The following is a 24,979-nucleotide window of genomic DNA, read 5'->3' on the forward strand; positions in this document are numbered from 1 at the left end:
CAGGCTGCTAAACAGCCTGTTATTAACAACAGCTGCCTGCAATTATTGCAGGTTCAAGTCCCACCAGGCCCAAGGTTGACTCAGCCTCCCATCCTTTATAAGGTAGGTAAAATGAGGACCCAGATTGTTGGGGACAATAAATTGACTTTGTATATAATATACAAATAGGATGAAGACTATTGCTTAACATAGTGTAAGCCGCCCTGAGTCTTCGGAGAAGGGCGGGGTATAAATGTAAATTTAAAAAAAAAATTGTTGAGCGTAGTGGGACTCACTGTGCATAGAGAGATTTACTATCAAATATATAGAGGAATTACTGAAAAAATGTTTACTATTGTACTGTTGTAAACATTTTTGTATTGTAAATGCTTACTATTCCTCTTAAAGGCTGTAGATGTGCCTTGATCTTGTTCGGAATGTCTAAGGACAGTAATAATGTATTCTTTATATTCTGTACCTTTATCTTTGTTGCAAGAAGCAAAGAGGAACATGTAAAGTTTTTCCCACTAATTTGCACCCACAATCACCTTATGTGGTGAGTCAAGGAAGACTCACTCAATATTGGGTAATAGTCCAATAACTAACTCAAAGTTTATTGGAAGATTATCTAAAGAAGATTATCTTCCCTGACTAAATGGAGAATTAAGCTGAAACTTCCCTATCTCAGGTCTGATGCTATTCTGTACTGCAACACAACACAGAAGCAGTTATAAGATGCTGTGGATGACCCATTAGAATGCAAGTATAAGTTCTGCGCATTTAAGTGAGAAAATGTATTGCTTATTTTTAAGAGTAGTTACAGGACATGTTTGTAATTTGGGGGTTACTAGTTCCCTAAGTATAATGAAAGCAGAGGGAGAAGATGATGGTTTTTGCTTCCCCCCTCAGACTTGGAGACCACAACCACAGGGCTTCTTGCTGAACCTTCTTTTTTCTTGTTCTACAAGGTAGCCTTTATATAGAATGCCAGAGTCAACCTCACCAAGCAGTCAGGTGATAGATCAGACCCTCCTGGATCATAACATTCCCCTATTCTGCCAGGTCCATGGGGTGGATACTGATCTCCAGCCAGATCACAGTGGCCTGCTTTCTGAGACCCATACATCAAGCATAACTGACAAGTAAACTGTAGAGTAAAAGTACTATTTGTTCTATATCTGGGCTGATAATTTGGTTAATACACAGCCTCACTGTTGAGATTTTGGTTATAGATATTAGAAATATAATAATGATTGTTATTTAGTTCTTATATTCTGGTACTTGCTCAATATTTTCAAAGTTATTCATCTGTGCTGCTTTTGCCAATAATGTTTTAATGTAACTTAAAATAGGAGACTTAAAAAGAAGGGAATTCACAATAGCCATAGACCAATATAACTTTCAACAATTAAGGATCCTGCAGTGGAAACAGCATTTGATTGGAACCAGAGAAAACCCTGAGGTTTGTTTGATCTCCCAAACACAACCCTCATTTGTTTGGTCTTCCAAACCCAATCCCCCCCATAATTTTTTTTAGAAGGCTATATTAATTGCAAGTTAGATGCAACTTGGATAAAAATTTATTCTTATTAAATTATAAGGGGAGTACAATAGGACAAAATAAGAGGTCATTAAAGTAAACATAAATTCATATATTTAACCATGAACTGGATTTAGCCTAAATAATTCTTCATTAATAATTGTAACATCTATTAAGCAACAAATAGCTTATAACATCCCTTCTAAAAAACTAATCCAGATCACCAAAATCAGAATTCAAAGGATAAGCAAAAATCATTAAAATAAAACCAGTTCAATTAAACATCTAAAAATAATATTAGCTTAGTTTTAAGTCTTTTAAAATGTAAGTGTTTTTACTATATGTTTAGATTGGTTGCAGAGGATTGATCAACTATTTTGATGCTGTTGGTCAGGTGTTTTCCTTTAGCGTCCTCATAACCACACAGTGCTTTGGTTCATGATAGAGAAGAAATTACAATGGTCTCATACCCCATTTTTAAACATCCAGCCAAGGGGATATGAAGGATATGGTCAAAGAAGTTAAGATAGTGATTGCAATGGGATGATTGAAGTTCCATCTGTTTTTGCATTGCCATTTTCACTTTCTTTTTTTTTTTAACCATATCTTGCAAATCTCCCTGTGTCCAGTAGACCTGCCATATCTATGCTGCTGCTTTTCATATACTTTGGACCAGGAGGGAAATGTAAAATTTGTTACTACCAGTTCTGTGGGTATGGCTTGGTGGTGGTGGGGTAATGTGACTGGGTGGGCGTGGCCAACTTTTTTTTTTTACTTTTGAAAGCATTTTTTCTACAACCTCTTTGACTGAAGAGGTTGTAAAAACCTCTGATGATCAGGCAACTCAGCCTGGATCGCCAGAGGATCCTTTTAAAAGCTTTTAAAGGGTTCTGACGATCCCAGCTGAGTTGCCTGATCATCAGAATCTTTTAAAAGCATTTTTTACAGCCTCTTCACCCGAAGGTTCTAGAAAAAATGCTTTTAAAGGGTTCTGACAATCTCAGCTGAGCCACACAATCATCAGAGGCTTTTTTTTTTACTTTTGAAAGAATTTTTTCAGCTGAAGAAAAAATGCTTTTAAAAGTAAAAAAACCCCTCTGATGATTGTGCGGCTCAGCTGGGCATGCCGGGGAGGGCATGGATTTTTGCTACCGGTTCTCCGAACCACCCACTACCATCGCTACCAGATCGAGAGATCCGGTTCGAACCGGGAGCATTTCACCCCTGCTTTGGACTGCAATTCCTAGAATTCCCAGTGACTTTGCCTACAGTTAAATTTAACACATTTGAGGAATAGCAATGGGATACGACTGCTACAGATATATTTGGCCCACAGAAATTTAGGAACAAGGAAAATATTTATTTTATAGGAGAAAGTATGAAGGGCTAAAAGTCTATATATATCTAGTCCATCAAACATGCAGTGGCAAATCTTGGCAGTTGAATCTAGACTTTATCTTGGCAAGCTATCAGGGTCACTGTATAGCTGCAGAGGTACATAATTTCCTGCATTACTGCATTTTAAATTATTCCAGACTGGGAAGGACTTAGACAAGCAGAGAACCTGATACACAAAAACTCAATAGAACTCAATTGCAAATGCTAAACAGAACATTTCCACTGAATTTAATATCTTTCAACTCTTGTTGATTTAAATCAGAGTTAATCACTTGCTGAAATGAAATATACCTTAAAACATTTCTATCTTGCTTTGCTGTCAGAATATCTTCTGAGCATGGATTTCCTATAGCTCTATTAAACAGACATCATTTTCAAGAATAAAACAATTCCTCAGGCCTGATGGCATTCTGTCTACTTGCTGAATAATAACATTCTCCATCAGAAATATAAGCAAATCATACTGTTGATTGTCTCTGGATTTGCAGATTAGGTTTGGTGAATGGATACATTAAATGACATACTGGAAGGAATTCTAAAAAAAATTTGGACTGTTTTTGTATTTACTATCCCACATACCACAACAGAGAAGAACAAAATTACTGCTTTCCGATGATGATCCTGTCTCAGGTTCATCTGTCTCTCAGCCCTGAAATTCAGTGCTGTTTTCTATATAAAAAGCAACTGGGAAATGAAGGGCGAAACACCTCGGCAGTCCAAGTGAATTTCAAAGTATCCAGATGTAATGTGTTCTTGAGGCATATGAAATGCTCACACAGAACTTCAATTAACATTAATTTTCAACCAATTTGGTTTATAAATAATACATACAAAAATGTACAAAAATGCCCCCTAAAGTAAGAATGAATACTGAGGCACTTGCTCATGGCTTCCATTAAATGTACAATATATATTAAAATCAACTGTTACAAGTCAATTGCCAAAGAAATCTTTATAACAATGAAAGACGTATAAATTAATAATTAATTTGTGAACAGATTAATTTATTAATGCATGTATACATGAATGAATATTGGAATATTGCATTATACTGAATCAGTTTGTCTTTCAAGGGCAGACAATTCGGGGAGGATTTTCCAAGTATCAGAAAACAGAAAGATGAGGATGAAAAGATAGACTTATTTAAGGCTAATATGTGAACTGTTGTTTAGTTAGAACTTCAATCTCATGGCTCATGCTTTAAAAATTAAACAGCTAAATACTATAATAAAGATTTATTAAATTTGCAATTATAAATCTGGGCTATCCTGTTTTTCATTAAGGATATTACTTATAAAAAACTTTTATTATTTATTATTAAAATTCCTAGCAATTCCTAATAGCAAATTCCATGCTATTATTAATTTCATTGCAATTTGTATGTATTTTTAATTTTTTTTCATGGCACTGATTATTATTTCAATTATATTTTAATTGAATTTATTTCATATTAAATTTATGAATTTATTATTGAATTTATTTCATATTAAGATGAATATAGATTATTTTGGGAGAACTCTCTAATGACACCAAGCATTTTAAGCTTTTCATGATAGGCTTCATGTATTTTATTAATAAGGAAATAGTTTGGACATAAGCAATAAAGAGTAATATTATCGAGATTTATATTGATGTTTTGTTCTGCTGACAAGAAAAAAGTGTTGAGGGGAAAAACAGTAAATAAATGAACTTACTCACTTTCAGTGCAAATGGGACAGCATCCTTTTCGGTTGAGTATCTTTCCCTAAATGAAATAAGGACAAAGAATATGGGATGGGAAAAGAATTCAATGCAGTACTTTTTGTTGTTGTTGTTCATTATTGTTTTATTTGTTTTGTTTATATAACATGTAAAAATTCAGTTTCAATTAAACAGTGTGTTGTCTGAGTACAAATGTTTTTAGTCAATCATAATCAAGATGTTCTACTATTCATCACAATAATATTAATACTATAATAACAATAATATTTAACTTATTTACTTTAATAAATCCCCTTTATATCATTTATCCTTTTTATATCCCCATATTTCCATCTTCTGTTTTTATTATCTAACCATTGGTAAAATAGGTCCTATATCAGGAAAGGAACATTGTACCTACCTGAAAATTTTTTTTATGTGTGCTGCATGAGAGTCCAAAGCAATGGGTGATAACCTTGTCTGATTGGCCAGAGACTGAGTTGTAATTTGTTTAGACACGCCTTCTCCTTCCTGTTTTCTCCAGTTTGTTAATGATGTTCTGGATCTAGAGAAGATGTAACCTGTAACGATAGAAAAACAGAATCTCCCAGACCTTGGATCCCATTAGAAAAATAGGGAGGTGTTGGACTCTCACGCAGCGCACATAGAAAGAACATTCAGGTAGGTACAACATTCCTTCTCCTATGTGCTGCTTAGAGAGTCCAAAGCAATGGGATATGCCCAAGCTAAGTATCCCTAAGATGGGGAGTGGACACCTCCAGGGTCCTGTCAACTGGAAGAACCTACTGCAAGACCTGTCTCCCAATGACCACCTCTGCTGAGGCAAACATGTCAAGTTTATAATTTCTAATGAAGAGAGAAGGCGATGCCCAAGTGGCTGCCCTGCAAATCTCTAGTAATGAAGCTTGAGTGGCCCAGGCCACTGTTCTGTCTGCACTTCTAGTAGAATGGACTGTAATGTGGACCAGAATAGGTCAGGCCTGATGGTTGTAAGCCATAGAAATACAGACCTTGAGCCAGCGACCTATGGTGGATGGAGAAACCTTCATGCCCAGAGACCTGGGTTGAAAAGAGACAAACAACATATCTGTTTTCTGGAACGGTGCCATCCTGGCGATGTATATATGCAGGGCCCTGCATACAGCTAAGGTGTGCCACCAGCGTTCCCTAGGATGTTTGAGGTTTGGGCAAAAAATCCGGTAAAATGACTCCTGGGCCCGGTGGAACCAGGAATTGACTTTTGGCATAAATGTCGGGTCCAATTGGAGAATAACCCTGTCAGGATGCGTAATAGTCCTTCTGTACTGAGAGAGCTGCCAGTTCCGAGATTCTTCGAGCAGAAGTGATGGCGATGACATCAGTTCTGCTATCAAGAGCCTGAGGCTGGTGGAATTCAACGGTTCGAACAGAGGAGATGTGAGTGAGGGACTTACAGGTATTTATACCTTCACAAGAAGGTATTTGTGAACAGGCGGAGGTCACAGATTGGAAGCTTCTTATGGACCCTCGGATGATGAGAGAGGGTGGAAGCTCCCTCACAGACAGAATAGTTGCTAAGGTGGCTACTTATCTATGGAGGGTAGTAACTGCTAGTCTTGCCTCTAACCCTTTCTGCAGGAAGTCCAATATTTGTGGTACAGATGCCGAGGTTGGAACCAGGACCTGTCTAGTGCACCAGTGGCAAAAGGAGGTCCACATAGTGTTATATATGTGGGTTGTCGACGGACATCGGCAAACAAGGATGGTAGAGATTATCTTCCTAGAGAAGTGGTCTCTTTTCAGGATCTCCCTCTCAAGTGCCAGATGGCCAGGTGAAACCATTGAGGGTCTGGGTGTAGCATAGCCCCCTGGCTGAGGGAGATCATGTCTGGAGGAATCCTCCAGGGAGGTGATATTGATAGGGTCAATAGGTCTGCAAACCAGTTCTGTCTGGGCCAGTGAGGAGCTACAAGAAGAACTTCTGCGCATTCTTGCAGGATGTTCCTGATGACCCTCACAGGGTATTAGAGGTATCAGGGAAAATGCGTACAACAGGCCCTGGGGTCATGGACAATGGAGGGTGTTCATCCCTTCAGCCCCTGATGATCGGAATCTGGTGTAGAACTGAGGAAGTTGTGCATTCACCAGGCTGGCCAAAAGGTCTACTTGAGGTGGGCCGAATTTGGTTGACAGCTGCAGAACAGATCTGGATGAAATTTCCATTCCACCTGATCGATGGTGTTTCTGCTCAACCAATCTGCTTGAATGTTGGAGGTTCTGGAGATGTGCTCCGCCCACATGGAGGACAAGTGTTTCGACGCCCATAGACTTATTGCATCAGCCTTGCGCATCAGTGCTTTGAATTGGGTGCCCCCCAATGGTTCACATGTGCTTTGACTGTGACATTGTCTGTCAGTAACAGCACGTGTTGTTCTGACAATTGACATTGGAAATGGCAAAGCGTCAGATGAGTGGCTCTCAGTTCTAGCCAGCTGATGTCCTTGAGGAGGTCATGTGGAGACCACCGACCCTGGATCACTTGAGATTGCAGATGAGCAGCCCATCTGAAAAGGCTGGTGTCTGTGGGCAGGGTCAGGCAGCATTGCTCCTTGAAGGAACAGCTCTGTTCCAGGGCTGGCGACATCCATCACTCCAAGGACCCGAGAACCTTGAAGGGAACTTTGATCCTTTTGGGGGAGTTGCTGAGGCCCGCCCGTTGACTTGATAATAGAAACCATTGAAGAGGTCGGGAGTGCAACTTCGCCCAAGGAAAAATCTGTAGGCAGGATATCATTTTGCCTAACAATTGAGAAACAAGCATCAAAAGAACCCTTCTGAGGGTTCTGACTTGTCTTATGGTGGTGCGGATGCTGGAGCGATGCTCCTGGGAGAGGAAGATGAGGATGGCCTGAATATTGATCCGTGCTCCCAGATGGACCAGGTTAGTGGAGTGGGTCATGTGACTCTTCTCCCAATTCACAGTAAACCCATGGTCTTGGGGGGGGGTTTGAACTGTGGTCTGGAGATCTAGACTTGCCTATTGAGGGGACTAAGACAAAACTAAAATGTCATCCAGATAACATAGCAAATGCATGGGTTTCATCCGCAAGTGAGCAGCCACCATGTCCAGAAGTTTTGTGAATACTCTAGGGGTGGACTAAAGTCCAAAGGGCAGAGCTTTGTATTGATAATGCAGTCCTGTATAGGAGAACCTGAGGGATCTCGTGTGGGATGGTCTGATGGGCACTGTTGTGACCCAGGCCCAAGTAGGTAGTAATAAACTCAGTCCGTGAAAAAGCAAACTTTATTTGAACAGCTGGGAATTACTTCATTCCCAACATCGTTCAACTCAAAATAAAACAAATGCCTCCCAACACAAATTCCTCAGTTATCTCGCAAACCTTGGTCCAATTAGGCAAGCTGCCAAAGGCTCTTCCTGGCAAACATCCAGAAGCCACAAAAACAAAGACATAGATGAAGCAGAAGACGAAGCAGAAGATGCAGCTACAACGTTATTTTCCGGCAAAGGCCAAACGCTGGTGCTGGTCTGCTTTAAGCCTTATGGGAGACGCCAATCATCTCTTGGCCCTACTCCCAAGTTGTCCTCTCTGCTTGAGCTGCTCTTGCCCTCTGACAGCTCTTCTCATGTGTGCATTAGGAACAGGCTCCTCCTACTATCAGTCTCTGGAGGCTCTGGAATCCATACTTCACTTCCTGATGGCCCTGACCTCATCTCAGCCTCATCGCTGTCCGACTCCATTGCCAGCTCCATAGGCTGCTGATGGACCACAACAGGCACGTGCAGATAAGCTTCTCATAGATCTATTGATGTCAAAATATTATCCCTGTCTTATGCAACCCAGTATCATGTGCAGGGATTGAATTGTAAAGCATTTGTATTTGATGTATACATTCAGCTTTTTTAGATATAGGATGGCTCTACAGCCACCTGATTTCTTTTGCACCAAAATGAGTATCATAGGAGCTGAACCCCTGGTGAAGAGGTACAGGTTCTATGGCCTGAATGGCCAGCAGATGCTGGATTTCAGCTTCCAGCAGAGACCTCTTGGTGAGATCCCGTGAAATGGAGCATGGGATGAAGTATCGAGGGGGATTGGAACTGAACTCTAGGGTTAGACCTGTAATGCCCAGGCATTGGTGGTTGTGTGTCGCCAACAGGTTGCAAATCTGCCCAGGCGACTGCCTATAGGGCCTTCGTTGTGACAGTCATTTGGACCGGTGGTAAGACTGCTAGCCAGCTCCCTGAAAGGGGCATCTATTCTGTGGGTGTCTGGAATGATCCTGAAAGGAAGGCCTGTCCTGTGGCCTGTCCGTGGGTGGTAGAAAGATCCTTTGATAGACCGGGCTTTGAAACGCTGTCAGATACATAAAAGGGCTGCCTGCGGTAAGGGTACCCAAATCGTCTGTCCGCAAAATGGGAGATGTGGGGGAGGATCTTCCTTTTATCTTTACCCTCCACCAAGACAGGATCTAAGGCATCCCTGAAGAAGAAGCCACTCTTTTTTTTTTTTTTTAATTAAAAAAGTTTTACAACAATTAAATTTTTCCCCCTCCCCCCCTCCCTCCTAAACCCCCTCCCCCCCCGGACTTCCCGGAGCAAACACAAGGTATAGTTCCTTAAACAAAACAGTCATACATTAAACTTTTTAAAATCTAACACAATTATAATCTTTCTCTCTCACATATCCTGACTTCTTCCATTAAAATCAAAAATAACATCCTTCATTCAAAAGCAATCCGAAATTTCTTAATCCGATATCTATTTTGAATATAATCAATCCAGTTCTTCCATTCATTTAAATATTTTTCTTGAGTACTGTCTTTCAAGAAGGCTGAGATTTTAGCCATCTCAGCCAAATTGGAAACTTTCAATATCCATTCTTCTATTGTGGGTAATTCTTTTTTCTTCCAATATTGTCCAATCAACAGTCGTGCTGCTGTTATTAAGTTCAAAATCAACTTAGTCTCAATCACTGTACAGTCCGTTGTTATTCCCAAAAGGAAAAATTGCGGTAGGAACTTTATCTTCTTCTTCAGAACATTCTGCATAATCCACCAGATTCTTATCCAGAAAGACTTAATTTTCTTACAAGTCCACCATACATGAAAATATGTAGCATCATCACAATTACATCTCCAACATTTCGCTTGCATATCTGGATAAGACTGCTAGCCAGCTCCCTGAAAGGGGCATCTATTCTGTGGGTGTCTGGAACGATCCTGAAAGGAAGGCCTGTCCTGTGGCCTGTCCGTGGGTGGTAGAAAGATCCTTTGATAGACCGGGCTTTGAAACGCTGTCAGATACATAAAAGGGCTGCCTGCGGTAAGGGTACCCAAATCGTCTGTCCGCAAAATGGGAGATGTGGGGGAGGATCTTCCTTTTATCTTTACCCTCCACCAAGACAGGATCTAAGGCATCCCTGAAGAAGAAGCCACTCTTGAAGGGGGGCACTGCTAGACGCCATTTTGTTTTCATGTCTGCCTGCCAGTGCCTTAGCCACAAGAGGCATCTGGAGGTGACATTAGATGCTAAGGCTCAAGCAGGAGGCATGGACAGTGTCATGACAGGACAGCGTGCCCCAGTGCTCTGGGGAAAATGCCAAAATTCCAGTCATTTTGGGGGTTTTTTATGAACCATAACTGTCCTGGAGGGACAGCGAAGAAAGGAGGCACCGGCTGGGATGAACAGGGAAATTGAAAATTCCATGGAGCACCAGCATTAGCCTTTGACCCAGCGGTGAGGAAAGGCAGCCATTAGGAGCTGTCAAAGTCGGGGTGGCCACACACAAAAATTGAGCAGGAGCAGTGATTTGAATGGACTATTGTTACTGGGTGAGTGATTGGCCAACTCACAGGTAAGAAGAAGAAAAATTTTTAAAGCTGAAAAGACTTTCTAACTTAAAATTAGTGGCTAATTGACATGTGGAAATTCAAAGTGAAGGTAAACAAAAAGCAAAGAGGAACTTTAAAACTAAAACCCTAAAAGAAATAACTTTCCATCTGGATTTAAAATTAGATTTGGATGAAAAATACTAAAAGGAGAAGAAAATTTAGGGAAAGCATCTTTTACTAACGAAAGGACTTAATTGAGGAAGATGGAATAACTATTTTTGTAGATTAACAAGCAATATTTTGTTGCTGGGGATTTGTGTATTGGAGAGAAACATCAGCTGGAGGAGAGAAAACAAAAACAAAAACATTGCATTGCTTAGACTTTCATGGAAAAAACTGGAGGAGGGATTGTTTAAACAGCTGCATTATTACTTCAAAAAAGGACTGGGAAGATTAAAGATTTGAACTGGAATGGCTTAAAGAAACATCTGAACTGAAAAGGGAAAAAAAGAGACAATATTTGCACTTGAATTTGAACTATATATAAATTAAAATAATAAATTTAAAAATCGTTTCTCCTTAAATTAAGAATATGGAGAGTTGGGAGGATAAGTATGAGGAACTAAGGGAGATGCTTCAAATGGTGAGAGAATCGTTTAAGGAAAACAAAGAAGCAGAGATGTGGTTAAAAAATAAAAAAGATGAAGATGAAGAAATTATGAGGAAGAGATAAGAGGAACAAGAATACACTGCTGAAAAGGAAATAATTGAATAATTGAAGATAAAAACATAGATGATTACATTGGGATTGACAGTGATGGAATAGAAATGGAGAGGGGGAAAGATATTTCAAAACAAGAAGGAAATGGGAAAAGATTGAGGGAAAAATTAAAAAACTAAAAAAATAGATGATTACACTGGGATTGGCAGTGACAGACTAAAGACAAGAGGAGGAAATGGGGAAAGATTGAGGGGAAAAACAAAAGAGTAAAAATTAGAGAAAGGAGATGGAAAGGAAGAAATAAGAAAGAGAAAAAGAAGAAGTTAAGAGAAAGGGAGAAAGAGAGAAAAATACTAAGAAATGGGATTTTGGAGAGACTGAAAGAAAATGGTTAAAAGAAATAGAAAAATGAGAGCAGAAAAGAAATTAAAATAGTTGTAGAAATTTTAGGTAAGACGTAATTTAGAAAAAATATATAGATTTTATAAAATTATATATATATATATATGCTGTTTAATGCAAAATGGAGAAGTAGATGAAATGTGAAAGATATAATGGAATATAGGTTTTATTGTTTGAGAATGCATGGAATGTGAGAGAATTATAGTGGATGGTAAAGAAATATATTATAAATATGGAAAAGAATAAAGAAATTGATTGATATAAAACTGAGAAGAAGTAAAAAAAAAAAGAAGTATATTGTTTAAAAAAATAGTCCAGCAGATGAGATTTGAAAGACAGTATGGTGTATAAGGTGAAAATAATTGAAACTGAGATGTAAAATGGAATAAAATTGAAATGTTTTATTCATCATATAAATAATGTATCCTATTGGAATTGTGGAATTATTGAATTGTGAATAAGAATTTAAAGAAAATGGAAGGTTGTACTATTTAAAAGGATGTAAGATAAAAATGGAATAAGATGAAGACAATGTTAATAATTTATTTTTTATTTTATTTATTTATTTATTTTGTCACAACAATATATATAAGTATTATACAGAAAAGATTATATAGTGTATAAACATATATATGAGTAAATAATAGGAGGAATAAGCATATATATATATATAAGAAGAAGAAAAGAAAAACAATAGGACAGGAACGGTAGGCATGTTTGTGCGCTTATGCATGCCCCTTATGGTCCTCTTAGGAATGGGGTGAGGTCAATAGCAAAATGTTTTTGGTTAAAGCTTTTAGGATTATGGGATGAGACCACAGAGTCAGGTAAAGTATTCCAAGCACTGATGATTCTGTTACAGAAGTCATATTTTCTGCAATCTAGATTAAAGCGGTTAACATTAAGTTTAAATCTATTGGTTGCTCTTGTATTATTGCAATTAAAGCTGAAGTAGTCTTTAACAGAAAGGACATTACAGGACTAAGAAAGGACTAAACTTAGGTCTTGTCGAAGGCAAGATTAAAACATATGACAATATAAAAAAATATTATATAAAATATAAATATAAAATATAAATATAAAAAATATTATAAAAAATATAAAAAAATAAAGATTAAAACATATGACAATATAAAAAAATATAAAAAAACATAAAACAAGATTAAAACGTATGACGGGAATGCTGAAAAATCGGGGTTGTCTGGACAGCATTGTTAAAAATATTGAAATGAAAATGAATACAACAATAGAGAGAGATAAGAAGAAGGAGAGAGATGGAAAGAGGGAAGGAGGGAGAGAGAAAGAAGAAAGGGAAGAGGAGAGGAGAAGAAGAAAGGGAGGGGAAATAAGAGTAGGAGAGAAAGTTAGATAGGGAGGAAGAAGGGAGGAAGGGGAGAAAGGAAGGGGAAGTAGAGAAGGAGTAGGAGAGGAGAGAAGAAAGTAGGAAAGATAAAAGAAGGGAGGGAGAGGAATGAGAAAGGAGAAGAAAGATTGCTGTGAAATGGAAAAGATGAAATGGAAGAAAGACAACCCCAAATATGTTTGAATATATCAGTATAAAAACTGAAATACCTAAAAAAAATAAAAGAGAATAAATATTAGTAAAAATGGAGAAATTAGAATTGGAGGGCGAAGGAAGATGGGATTTATATAATTGAGCATGGAAATATTAAGACACAATTAAAATATGGAAAAAGAATACTCTGGCAGAAATTGAAATAAAGTGATATGTATTTGGATATGTTAAATTATATAAGATATGATATAAGAGTATTATGAACAATACTCTGTTCATAAACTATGTAAGTGTGTAGGGGGGAAATTGAAAAATCAATAAAAACTTGTTTTAAAAAAAAGATGCTAAGGCTCGAGAAGCAAACTTAGCAGAGATGAGGGTAGCATCAGCTAAATATTCGGTGGCAGCAATTATCTTAAATCCTGATGCAAGCAAGTGTCCTCAGGTGATGCCCGGGATTACATTTGATGTAGCCAAATTAGAGAAGTTCGAGAAAAGAAGGATGCTGCTGTGGCGGAATGAATGGCCCAGATGGCTGCTTGGCGGGTCTTACGAGCAGCCAGCTCTGTCCTTTGGTCTTCCATTTTCAGGCCTTCAGCTGAATCGGAAGGAAGGATGTTAGATGATGCCAAACTGGCCATCGGAACATCAATGGTTGGAAGTTTGAGGAGATCCTCAAATTCTTGTTCCACCGTATACATTTTCTGATCCATTCCACTAGGGACAGAGATGGACCCTGGCTGATTCCACTGTTGTTGTATGACATCCACAAAGAGCTTAGGGGATGGAACCGCCTCTTGCTCAGTAACATGGCTCAGTAAAAAGAAGAGTCATGGGATCTTGAGGGTCTGAGGATCCCTCAGGTTGCCCAATAAATGCCCCCATATTGGCTATTGTCTTTGCCTTGTACAATAGTGCTTTAAATAGGTCATAATGAAACAGGCCCCTGACAGGGGGCTTATTAGGAATGTCCCTTTCATCCTCAGAAAAATTATAATCCAGCATATCCTCTTCTTCGCCATGAAAGGACATGTCACTTTGCTATGAAAGTGAAGGAGAATGAGAGTCTAGAATGTACTCTGTCCAAATGACCCACTGGAGGAGTGGCCCTTTGATTTGGGTCTGTAGCTGCCAGTGGAGCTGAAAAAACCCATTGCATAAGAGCAGTATCAATGCCACTAGTAATAGTTTGGGAAATCATGTTGCACAAGTCTTGTGACAGTGCAGTGCCCTGGCCTTCCTCTGGGTGGAGCCCCATCTCAGTAGGCATAAAGGTAGCAGAGGCACAGGAGCCTCTGTGCTGCTGAGAGAAACCTGGCTCAGTAATGGCTGTGTCCAAGGGAGCCTCCATATCTGCTGACTGCATAAACTGTGTGCTAGTGGAAGCAATGGGAGACCAACCAAACTGACTTGGTTGGGATTTCAGAGTTGGAGGTTCCTTGTTTAATGCCTCAGTTGTTTCCCTGCTGCAAGCAGGAGTAGACTGTTCCTTGCTAGCCTCTGCCCTTTTCTGGGCCTTATCAAACTGTTTATCTAAGGCACGTTGTTGCCTCATGGCATTCCTTTTCAGCTGCAGATGAAGTGGAGGCTTGAACAGAGGACTGGGATCTAGTAACTGGTACTTTGGTTCTAAAGTTCCCCTTTTTTGAAACTGAAGTCTCAAAGGCTTGATGCCTAATGGAGGGAGAGGCAGATGCATGAGAAGGAGATCTACTGCAAGACGCCATTTTGAAAGACACGAGGTAACAGTGAATCAGCCAAATAATTCTTCTCTTTGTAAAAATTCAATTAATTGTTAACAATTTTTTATTTTTATTTTATTTATTTATTTATTTTGTCAAACACAACAATATATATAAGTATAAACATGAAATAATCACACAAATTGAATACAACCAAAGGGGACATTAGGACAGGAATGGTAGGCACGCTGGTGCTCTCATGCACGCCCCTTAAAGACCTCTTAGAAATGGGGTGAGGTCAACAGTAGACAGTCTTTGGTTAAAGTTTTGGGGATTTTGGGGACTTCCAGTGGCACCGTAGGTGTTGAAGATGGTCTTTTAGACCACCAGCCCTGTGATCACGTTAAGAGCCGTTCACACAGCATAAATCAGCTGTCTGACGGCTTGGAAACCTTTCCCTTGGGAGAAGAGGGAAAGGTGAGTAATCAGGTGAAGGTAGAGCTGCCCGAATTCTAGGGGCTTGAAGGGTGAGAAACCCCAACAGATCTCCGCATCCGGGACATCTCTGCTTTAAAATAAGCAGAACAAAACACCGCAACCACCTCTGCAATCAACATTAAATCTTAATTGGATTTTAAAGCAGACGGAGGCGAAGACATGAGTGCTGGCAATTGCAAGTAATAAACTTTAACTCTGTAGCTACATTGTTTCCCGCTGAGACAACTTAAGAAGATCAAAGGAAATGGCGCTTATGATTTAACAGGGCATGAAAACGAAAGTGAAGGAGTTTTTGTTAATGTTGTTAGCGCCCTTAGCGCTGTTGAAGGTTGCTGGATTTTAAACTTAAGTGAAAAGGACGATACAATGTGTTTATAATTAAGGACTGTACGGCAATAGAGACTAAATTGATCTTAAATTTAATATCAGCAGCTAGACTACTGGTAGCGCAATATTGGAAGAAGGAATATCTGCCTACCATGGAAGAGTGGTTATTAAAAGTAGCGAATTTAGCAGAGATGGCAAAAATCTCAGCGTATCTGAAAGACTATTCACAAGAAAGATATATACTGGAATGGAGAAGATGGATTGATTATATTCAAAACAAATATCAGACCAAGAAGTACCAAATAGCTTATGAATGAATAGAAAGTAAAAATTGTATTTGTATATTTTTCTTTATGTAAAAGGGAAGTTAAGGCTCTAAGGGAGGGATGGGAGTTTATGGATAGTTAGCGTATTCTAGCTTATGACTGTTAGCTGTTATACCCTATATTTTGCTCTGGGAAGTCCGGGGGGGGTGGGGGGATTGGGTGGAGGTGGGAGGGGGGGACCATGGTATCCTGCTGCGCCGGTTGGGGGGATTGGGAGTGGGAGGCACCGTTTATCGGTGGTTCTCCTCCTATCTCTCCGACCGGTCGCAGACGGTGTTGACGGGGGGGCAGAGGTCGACCCCCCGGCGGCTCACTTGTGGGTGCCGCGGGGTCGATCCTCTCGCCCTTCTGTTCAACATCTATATGAAGCCGCTGGGTGAGATCATCAGTGGTTTCGGTGTGAGGTACCAGCTGTACGCTGATGACACTCAGCTGTACTTTTCCACACCGGGCCACCCCAATGAAGCTATCGAAGTGCTGTCCCGGTGTTTGGAAGCCGTACGGGTCTGGATGGGGAGCAACAGGCTCAAGCTCAATCCCTCCAAGACAGAGTGGCTGTGGATGCCGGCATCCCGGTACAGTCAGCTGAGTCCACGGCTGACTGTCGGGAGCGAGTCATTGGCCCCGATGGAGAGGGTGCGCAATTTGGGCGTTCTCCTGGATGAACGGCTGTCTTTTGATGAACACCTGACGGCCGTCTCCAGGAGAGCTTTCCACCAGGTTCGCCTGGTGCGCCAGTTGCGCCCCTTTCTAGACCGGGATGCCCTATGCACGGTCACTCACGCCCTTGTGACGTCTCGTCTGGATTACTGCAATGCTCTCTACATGGGGCTCCCCTTGAGGGGCATCCGGAGGCTACAGTTAGTCCAGAATGCAGCTGCGCGGGTGATAGAGGGAGCCCCTCGGGGCTCCCGAATGACACCTATCCTGCGCAGGCTGCACTGGCTGCCTGTGGCTTTCCGGGTGCGCTTCAAGGTTTTGGTGAACGTCTTTAAAGCGCTCCATGGCATAGGGCCGGGCTATTTACGGGACCGCCTGCTGCTACCGAATACCTCTCACCGACCCGTGCGCTCTCACAGAGAGGGACTCCTCAGGGTGCCGTCGGCGCGACAGTGTCGTCTGGCGACGCCCAGGGGAAGGGCCTTCTCTGTGGGGGCTCCCGCCCTCTGGAATGACCTCCCCCCAGGACTTCGTCAACTTCCGGACCTCCGAACCTTTCGCCGCGAGCTTAAAACTTACCTATTTATTTGCGCTGGCCTGGGTTAGTTTTTTAAATTTATGGGTTTTTAAATGGGTTTTAGTTTTAAATTTTAATTATGGCCAATTTTAATAAGTTTTTTAAGTGTATTTTAAATTGTATTTATATATTGTCTATTTTACTTGGCTGTGAACCGCCCTGAGTCCTTCGGGAGAAGGGCGGTATACAAATTTAATAAATAAATAAATAAATAAATATATTTGCCAGCGATTTATTCCTACTACAGATATCAGTTCTGGCAACAAACCTGCAATTGCCTGCCAAGTCCTTCTATCTCTTCAGTGCAACTGTGGTTCATTGCTGGAGCAACCCAGAGTTCAGAAATAAACAGAAATCCAAAAGCCAATTCCTTAGTCTTGCAATAAAGCAGCCAAAGTTTCCAAAAGTCAGTTCTTGTCTGTCACAAAGCCCAATGGCAGCTCCACCCACTTTTGTACCCTGTGGGGTGTGGCTCCATGACTCAGCACTCCCTGGGGCAGCCCTTCCTTTTCCTTTGCTGAGCACATTTCCCTCGGCATCACTACCTTGCATCTAGCCAAGATTGATCCTCCTCAACTGGCTCTTGGGGCATTGCCAGGGAGAAGAGGGGTTGGGGGAAAGAGGCCGTGTCAGCTCCTCCTCCTTCACCTGGCCTGCCTCTGGAACCTGGAGCGGAGCCAGAGAGGAAGGTCCTGCAGAGGGAGGCCCTGTCGGCTCTTCCCCCTCACTCTCTGAGTCACTGTCTGCCAGGAGGCAAGGTTCGGGGCCCGCAGACACAACAGGTAGTGTATTCCAGGCATTAACAACTCTGTTACTGAAGTCATATTTTCTACAATCAAGATTGGAGCAGTTCACTTTAAGTTTAAATTTATTGTGTGCTTGTGTATTGTTGTGGTTGAAGCTGAAGTAGTCTTTGACAGGAGAGACATTGTAGCAGATGATATTATGAGTTATGCTCAGGTCATGCCGAAGGCGGCGGAGTTCTAAATTTTCTAAATCCAGAATTTCAAGTCTGGTGGCATAAGGTATTTTGTTGTGATCAGAGGAGTGGAGGACTTTTCTTGTAAAATATTTCTGGACATGCTAGATTGTATTAATGTCTGAAATGAAGTGTGGGTTCCAGACAGGCGAGCTGTATTCGAGAATTGGTCTAGCAAATGTTTTGTATGCTCTGATTAGTAGTGTAATCTTTCTGGAGAAGAAGCCACGCAAGATTAGGTTTAAAACCCTTTATGCCTTTTTGATGATGTAGTTGCAGTGGGCTTTGGCACTTAGATCATTTCATATGAGAACTCCAAGGTCTTTGACGGAGTGAGGGTCATCTACAAGGTCATGTCCATCAAGCTTTTATTTAGTGTTCTTATTCTTTTTTCCAATGTGTAAGACAAAGCATTTGTTGCTTGAGATTTGGAGTTGCCAAATTTTTGACCATTCCGACACAAAGTCAAGGTCTTTTTGAAGGGTAGCTGCATTGTTGGTAGTGTTAAATAGTTTAACATCATCGGCGAAGAGAACACAATTAATTATAATATGGTCACAGAGGTCGTTAATGTATAATATGAAGAGTGTTGACCTAGAAGGCTGCCTTGGAGGACACCGCTATTAACAGGAGCAGGATTTGATAGGGCGCTGCCTATTTTGACCACTTGTTGCCTGTTTGACAGGAATGCAGTTATCCAATTATGGAGGGGTCCGGAGATGCCATAGGATTTTAGTTTTAGGAGAAGTTTGTCGTGTACCACTGAGTCAAAAGCTTTACAGAAGTCTATGTAAATTGCATCTATTGCTTTGCCCTGATCAAAATTTGTAGTCCATATGTTTTTGTAGTGAAGAAGTTGTAGATTACAGGATAATTATTTTCTGAAACCAAATTGTTTATTAGAGAGTAGGTTGTTGTTTGTTTCTAGGTGGAGGGTGATGGATTGTTTGATGATTGATTCCATTACTTTGCAGGTGACGCAGCATAAAGAAATTGGTCTGTAATTTTCAACTGGGGTCTCCTTTTTTGAAGACAGGGATGACCGTGGCTAGTGACCATAGATTGGGAAGGGAACTGGTCCTGAAGGATTTTTCAAAGGTTATGCTTAGGGGTTCTGCTATAACAGTGGAAAGCTTTTTTAAGAAATATGCACATACACCGTCAGGTCCAATAGATAGAGATGGTGTCAGTTTGCGTAGTGCCTTTTCAACATTATCTTCTGTGAAATCTATTTGTGTTAGATCATATTAATCATTATTGGTACGACTGGGGAATGTTGGGTATGAGCTATTACTGTTAACAAAGACTGAGCCGAAGAATATGTTAAAGAGGTTTGCTTTAACTGTTTCATCATTGCATTCTTTACCATTAGATCATTTTAGGGGTGGGATGGCTCTCGAATCTTTAAGTTTGTTGTTTACAAAATTATAGAAAGGGCGATTGGATTTTGTGTGCAGAAGGTCTTCTTCTTGTTTGATGTGGTAATTGGTGCTTTCAATCCTTATTTGATGGCATATATTTTTGTAGCAGTTTTTAAAGTTAGCTACATAGCCAGGTTTTTTTTGCCAGAGGGATTTTTTTTTTTTTGGATTGGAGCTTTTTTATTGATATGGGTAATTTGTTTTTCCTGATTTTGGTGGTGATTTGTGGTACATATAGTTTAATAACTCTATTGACTTCAAGCAAGAAAACATTATAGTAGTCTTCAGCAATGATACAGTTAGAGAATAGAATTTGCCAGTCAAGAGATGAGAGGTCGGTGTCTATAAGATTATAGTTGGCTTTTTTTAAATTGTAGTTTGGTATATCATTATTATGGAGATTTTTATAAGGGCGTATATTGAGACAAAAGTCTATCATGCTGTGGTTACTGTTCGAAAAGGGTTCTTTTATTTGTAGTCCATAAATTGAGTTTGCGTTGTTACAGAAGATGAGGTCAAGGCAGTTGTTGAGTCTTGTGTTGTTAGTTACTAGTTGATCAAGATCTAGATTTGTAACAGCATTGTACACGGTAGTATGGATGAGTTCAGTTGTACATTCGTTTGTTTTCCAATTAATAAGAGGTAGGTTGAGGTCACCCAGAAAGATGAGAGGATAAGGGCAAGAGGCAGCCCATGTTAGCAGTGTGGTTAACTTTTTTGTATGTGCGATGTCGTAGTCAGGGGCTCTGTAGCATAGTAAGAAGTGAAGTGTGATGTTAAAGGACAGTTTGCAGACGATAGTTTCTGGAAGAGCGAGTTTATGTGCAACTTGAATATTTTTTAGATTCAGTGACTTTTTGTAAAAGATAGCCACTCCACCTCCCTTGCGGGTTTCGCGATCCGACCGGAAAACATGATATTCTCTTTCTGAAATGATGGAGTCTGGGAGGGATGAGTTCAGCCATGTTTCACAGACCAATATAATGTTGAATGTACCAGTATTTAACAAGAGGAGAAATTCAGGCATTTTGTTTACAATGCTTCTTGCACTTATCAGTTTGCATAAAGGCCGTAATAGCTCAGGCTGTAAGGAGCCTGTTATTAGAACACAGCAGCCTGCAATTACTGCAGGTTCAAGCCCGGCCCAAGGTTGACTCAGCCTTCCATCCTTTATAAGGTAGGTAAAATGAGGACCCAGATTGTTGGGGGGGCAATAAGTTGACTTTGTAAATATACAAATAGAATGAGACTATTGCCTTATACACTGTAAGCCGCCCTGAGTCTTCGGAGAAGGGCGGGATATAAATGTAAATAAAAATAAAATAAAATAAAAAAAATTTAAGTTCAGCAGTGGCTGGTATAGAGGAAATAAGGGGCGTTTGTGCCTAGTTTTGGATGACGGCTGGTTGAAAGTTCTGTATGACGAATGGTTGGATGTTTCAGGTGATGGAGGGTTGGATGTTGGGCAAGTGATTGTAGGTTTTTCTTTTTATGCACTCAGCGTGGTATTCAATGTATAGGTTGGATTTGCCTTCGTCTTGCCGTTTTTTGAGTTCTGTGCGGAGTTCACGGGAGCGGATCCATTGCAGAAATGATAGATCAGGCCATGATCGAAGTTTGCTGTGGTTGGGGTTGGTTCTGACAACTGAATTTATAGCATAAATGAACTTTTGTTTGCTGGTCTCATTTATGCAGATGACTCAACAGAATTTAGGCGCCACTGAGCCATCACTGTTTTTGTATTCTGCTCCATCTCTGGAGACTTCGATTATTTCATCAGGGGAGATGGTGGGTGTATTATAGTTTCTAATGATGTTACAAACCTTAGTGATATCTGGTTCACTGGTGTTATCTAGTCCAATTATATAGCATTTTGACATTTTTGTTCTCTCTCAATGGTATCTTTGACGAGTATGGCTAGGTTGTTTGGTTGGTTGGCAGATATTTGTGGTTTAGGTTGTGGTTTAGGTAATGTTTGTTGGATTGGGATAAGATTTTGATCTGCTGAGTTTTCATTTTTTTGTGCTGTAATTTTTTTTTCAAGATATGTGAAATGTGGTTCTAAATATGCTAGTATTCTTGTTTCTAAGCTTGCTTCAATGGAGTCGATGATAGTTTGTTGTGTCTTTATAGTTGTTTTCAAGGTATGGACCCTATCAGACATGGCAATTAAGTAGTGAATTTTGGAAAATAAGATGGACATATATAGATAAATTTAGGAACTGATTGCAGGAAATTGGCTATCGATTTGTTTATTTTCAGGCAGGTGTGGTGGGCTTAATTGGTACATAATCAGCATTTCTTGAATTCATCACATTCGTCTATAGATTCATTACATTTATAGCATGTTCTGGAGTTATTTGCGTCATTGTTTGTAGTGATAATATTCGTTTGAGGGTGTTTGACAGATTTGTTGGACGTTTTGCCTGGCATGGTCAATGTTCCATCAATATTTTACAAAATTAATTAGTCAATATCAATAATGAAATAATAACTAGCAAGCAATTAATCAGATAACAAATTAATGTCAATAATAAATCGATTAGCATAGAACAGTAAATAATGTCAATTTACTCAACTATTGAGTTGCTAATAATTAATTAATTAGATAATTGGATATTCAGCTAATCAGTGCTAATTAATAATGATAATTGATATTTGATATTTGATAAATGATAAATGATAATAATGATATTAATGATCAATAATATTAGAACTGTATTATATAATAATTATAAAACTCCTATAGTTACTCCTTACTTAATGGAATATAGTTGTATGATAAAAATAGCTAGACCATTAAGGATAAAATAGGAAATAACTATCAATTAATTATACCAGACGCTAGGTCAGTAGGTGAATCAGTAGTTGAAATATAGCAATGAAAGTGTGGGCGGCAGCAGCAGCAGCTTCGGAACAAAAGGGCAACAGTAGTATCAGTTTGAAAAGCAGCAGAGTTTCTTTGTAATCACCTCCACAGTGTACACAAATCCCAGTATGGAGGGCAGTTAAGGGCTTCAGTCTCACCAAGCTGACATTACAGCTTGCAATCAGAGTAAAATAAAGGCTGCGTTGGGGGGGGGGGAATCCAAAATAGCGCTGAGCCTACACGAGGTTTTAAGCGTGAATTGCAATGCAGCCTGCCCAGGGAGCTGGAATCTGACATCACGGATCCTTGTCCAGCTAACCAAAGTCCAGAGCCGACACCACAGTTCTTCCCATGCAATCCGCCGCCAAACACTCACAATACCAGTGCCAGAGGTATTAAGGAAGAAGCTGGAAGCTCCAAATGCTGCGCAGGGCTCTCTGCAAGAAAAAATGCCGCCGTAGAGCCCCGCGGCTTAGCTGATTGGCACTTGGCTAGGCATGGTGCCAGAAACCGCTTCCCAGCAGAAACGAAGCTTTTTTAGAATAAATTTCTTTTATGCAATGAAGAAGGAAGTCCAAGCAATGGAGGATAATCAGAATAGGTCTCTCTAGGTCAACTGAGTTAACAAACTGGAGCTAAACAGGAAGGAGAAGATGTGTCTAAACAAATTACAACTCAATCTCTGGCCAATCAGACAAGGCTATCACCCATTGCTTTGGACTCTATAAGCAGCACACCGGAGAATATTCAGTTTCTTCTTTTTCCTTAATTGTAAGCTTCTACCCATCTCTGCACATTCTAATATTTTCTTAATTATACTCTCATCTGTTGGGATCTCGCTTTTCCATTGTTGTGCAAATACAATTCTGGCTGCAGTTAATATATGTAAAATCAAATATAAATTCCTTTTATCATATTTTTCTGGCAGGATGCCCAATAAAATATTTCTGGTTTCTAGTCTATTTGCTGCTTATCATTTTTTCCAACCAAGTATTTATTTTTGTCCAATATTTTTAGCTTTTGGACACGTCCACCATATATGGTACATATGGTAATAGGAACCAGATATAAACATTTAGCTGATCTAGCTTTAAACATTCTTGCCAGTCTTGTTGGTGCAAAATGCCAGCTATAAAACATTTTACACAAATTTTCTTTATATGCAGTTGACATAGTTAATTTAATATTTCTATCCCCCCGGGAGGGGTGTGACCAATGCCGCTGCGGGATGGCGATTCCCCGGGTCCCCAGAGGAAAGGCGATATCCCAGCCGTTTTGGGGGTCCTTTTTGGATCAGAACTGTCCTGTAGAGACAGTGACGAAGAGAGGCACAGATCGGCGCGAACAGGGAAGTGGCAAATTCCCTGGAGCGCCAACATTTAGCCTCAGACCCGGCGACTGGGAAGACAGCCATTAGAGCTGTCACAAGTTGGGGCGGCCACAACAAAAGAATGGAGCAGGAGAGCTGATTGAACCGAGTATTCTTATTGAAAAGTGAACAGCCAACATATGGGTAAGAAGAAAACCTATTCAACTTTTTAAAAAGCCTACAATTAGAATCTAGTGGCTAAATTGGCATGTGGGAGTACAAACAAAGAAAAATAAAAGTAAAACGGAACTTTGTAATTGAAGCCCTAAAAATAACTTTCCATCTGATTTTCAATTTGGTTAATTTGGTGTTGGAAGAGATTACTAAAAGAAACAGAAAATTAAAGGAAACACCGTTTGCTAACAAAGAATTAAGACCAGAAACAACAACTTTGCTGATTAATAAGGGACATTTTGTTACTGAAATACTTGTGACTCGGCAAAAGGCAATTGGCAAGAGACATTTTGTTGTGGAAGTAATTGTGAATTGTAAAGACATCTGCTGGAGGACTATTCAGATTAGCATGGGACAACTTGGAAGGAACTTTGTTTTTACAGCTGGTGTGAGATTGTAGCAGAAAAAAAGAGAAGTGGAATTGATAAGACTTAAAGTGAAATAGTTTTTTAAAACACACTGAACTTGGACTCTTCCAGAAGTAAAGAAGAAAAGAGATATATGGACTGGAATTTGGGTTAGGTTATAAACAGATAAGAAAAGAGATATATGGACTGGAATTTGGGTTAGGTTATTTTTTTTTTAAAAAAAATTCTCTACTTGTATAAAAACATGAAAAATTGGAAGGAATTGTGGGAGATTCTTTTGATGTACCTCAGATAGCTGGTTGTGAATCCCTCCTTGTGAAGTGGGGCCATCGGAATCAGATGGGTATGTTGATCACGTACCTGGCTCCTTGCTGCGTGACTACAGCCCTACCTGAACTACTAGAGGTGCTGGCTGGGGTGGCAGTTGAGATTCCCAGACTTTTGGTCTTGGGGGATTTCAACCTGCCATCGGCCGGCTTGTCATCAACGGTGGTTCAGGAGTTCCAGGCCTCCATGACGGCCTTGGACCTGATTCGAGTAAATGATGGCCCTACACACATTGGGGGAGACTTGATTTTTATCTCTGGACAGTGGGTTAATGATCTGGAATTAGGAGATATAGTGATGAAACCGGTATCAT

The 24,979-nt window shown here is 40.0% G+C and overlaps 1 protein-coding gene across 12 annotated transcripts in view; it reads right to left on the bottom strand.

Moving 5' to 3' along the window:
* BMPER (BMP binding endothelial regulator) overlaps positions 1–24,979 on the bottom strand; it is a 589,367-nt gene that overhangs the window by 233,682 nt on the left and 330,706 nt on the right. For all 12 annotated transcript variants that reach the window (XR_009155017.1, XM_058182126.1, XM_058182117.1 and 9 more), the window contains one exon: positions 4,616–4,661. Coding sequence is in view for 11 of the 12 variants with exons in the window: in XM_058182126.1 (XP_058038109.1) it covers positions 4,616–4,661 (46 nt within the window). In the remaining variant the exon portion in view is untranslated. The remainder of the gene's footprint in view (positions 1–4,615; positions 4,662–24,979) is intronic.

Source organism: Ahaetulla prasina, chromosome 4 (genome assembly GCF_028640845.1).
Source record: "Ahaetulla prasina isolate Xishuangbanna chromosome 4, ASM2864084v1, whole genome shotgun sequence".
Lineage (NCBI taxonomy): Eukaryota > Metazoa > Chordata > Lepidosauria > Squamata > Colubridae > Ahaetulla > Ahaetulla prasina.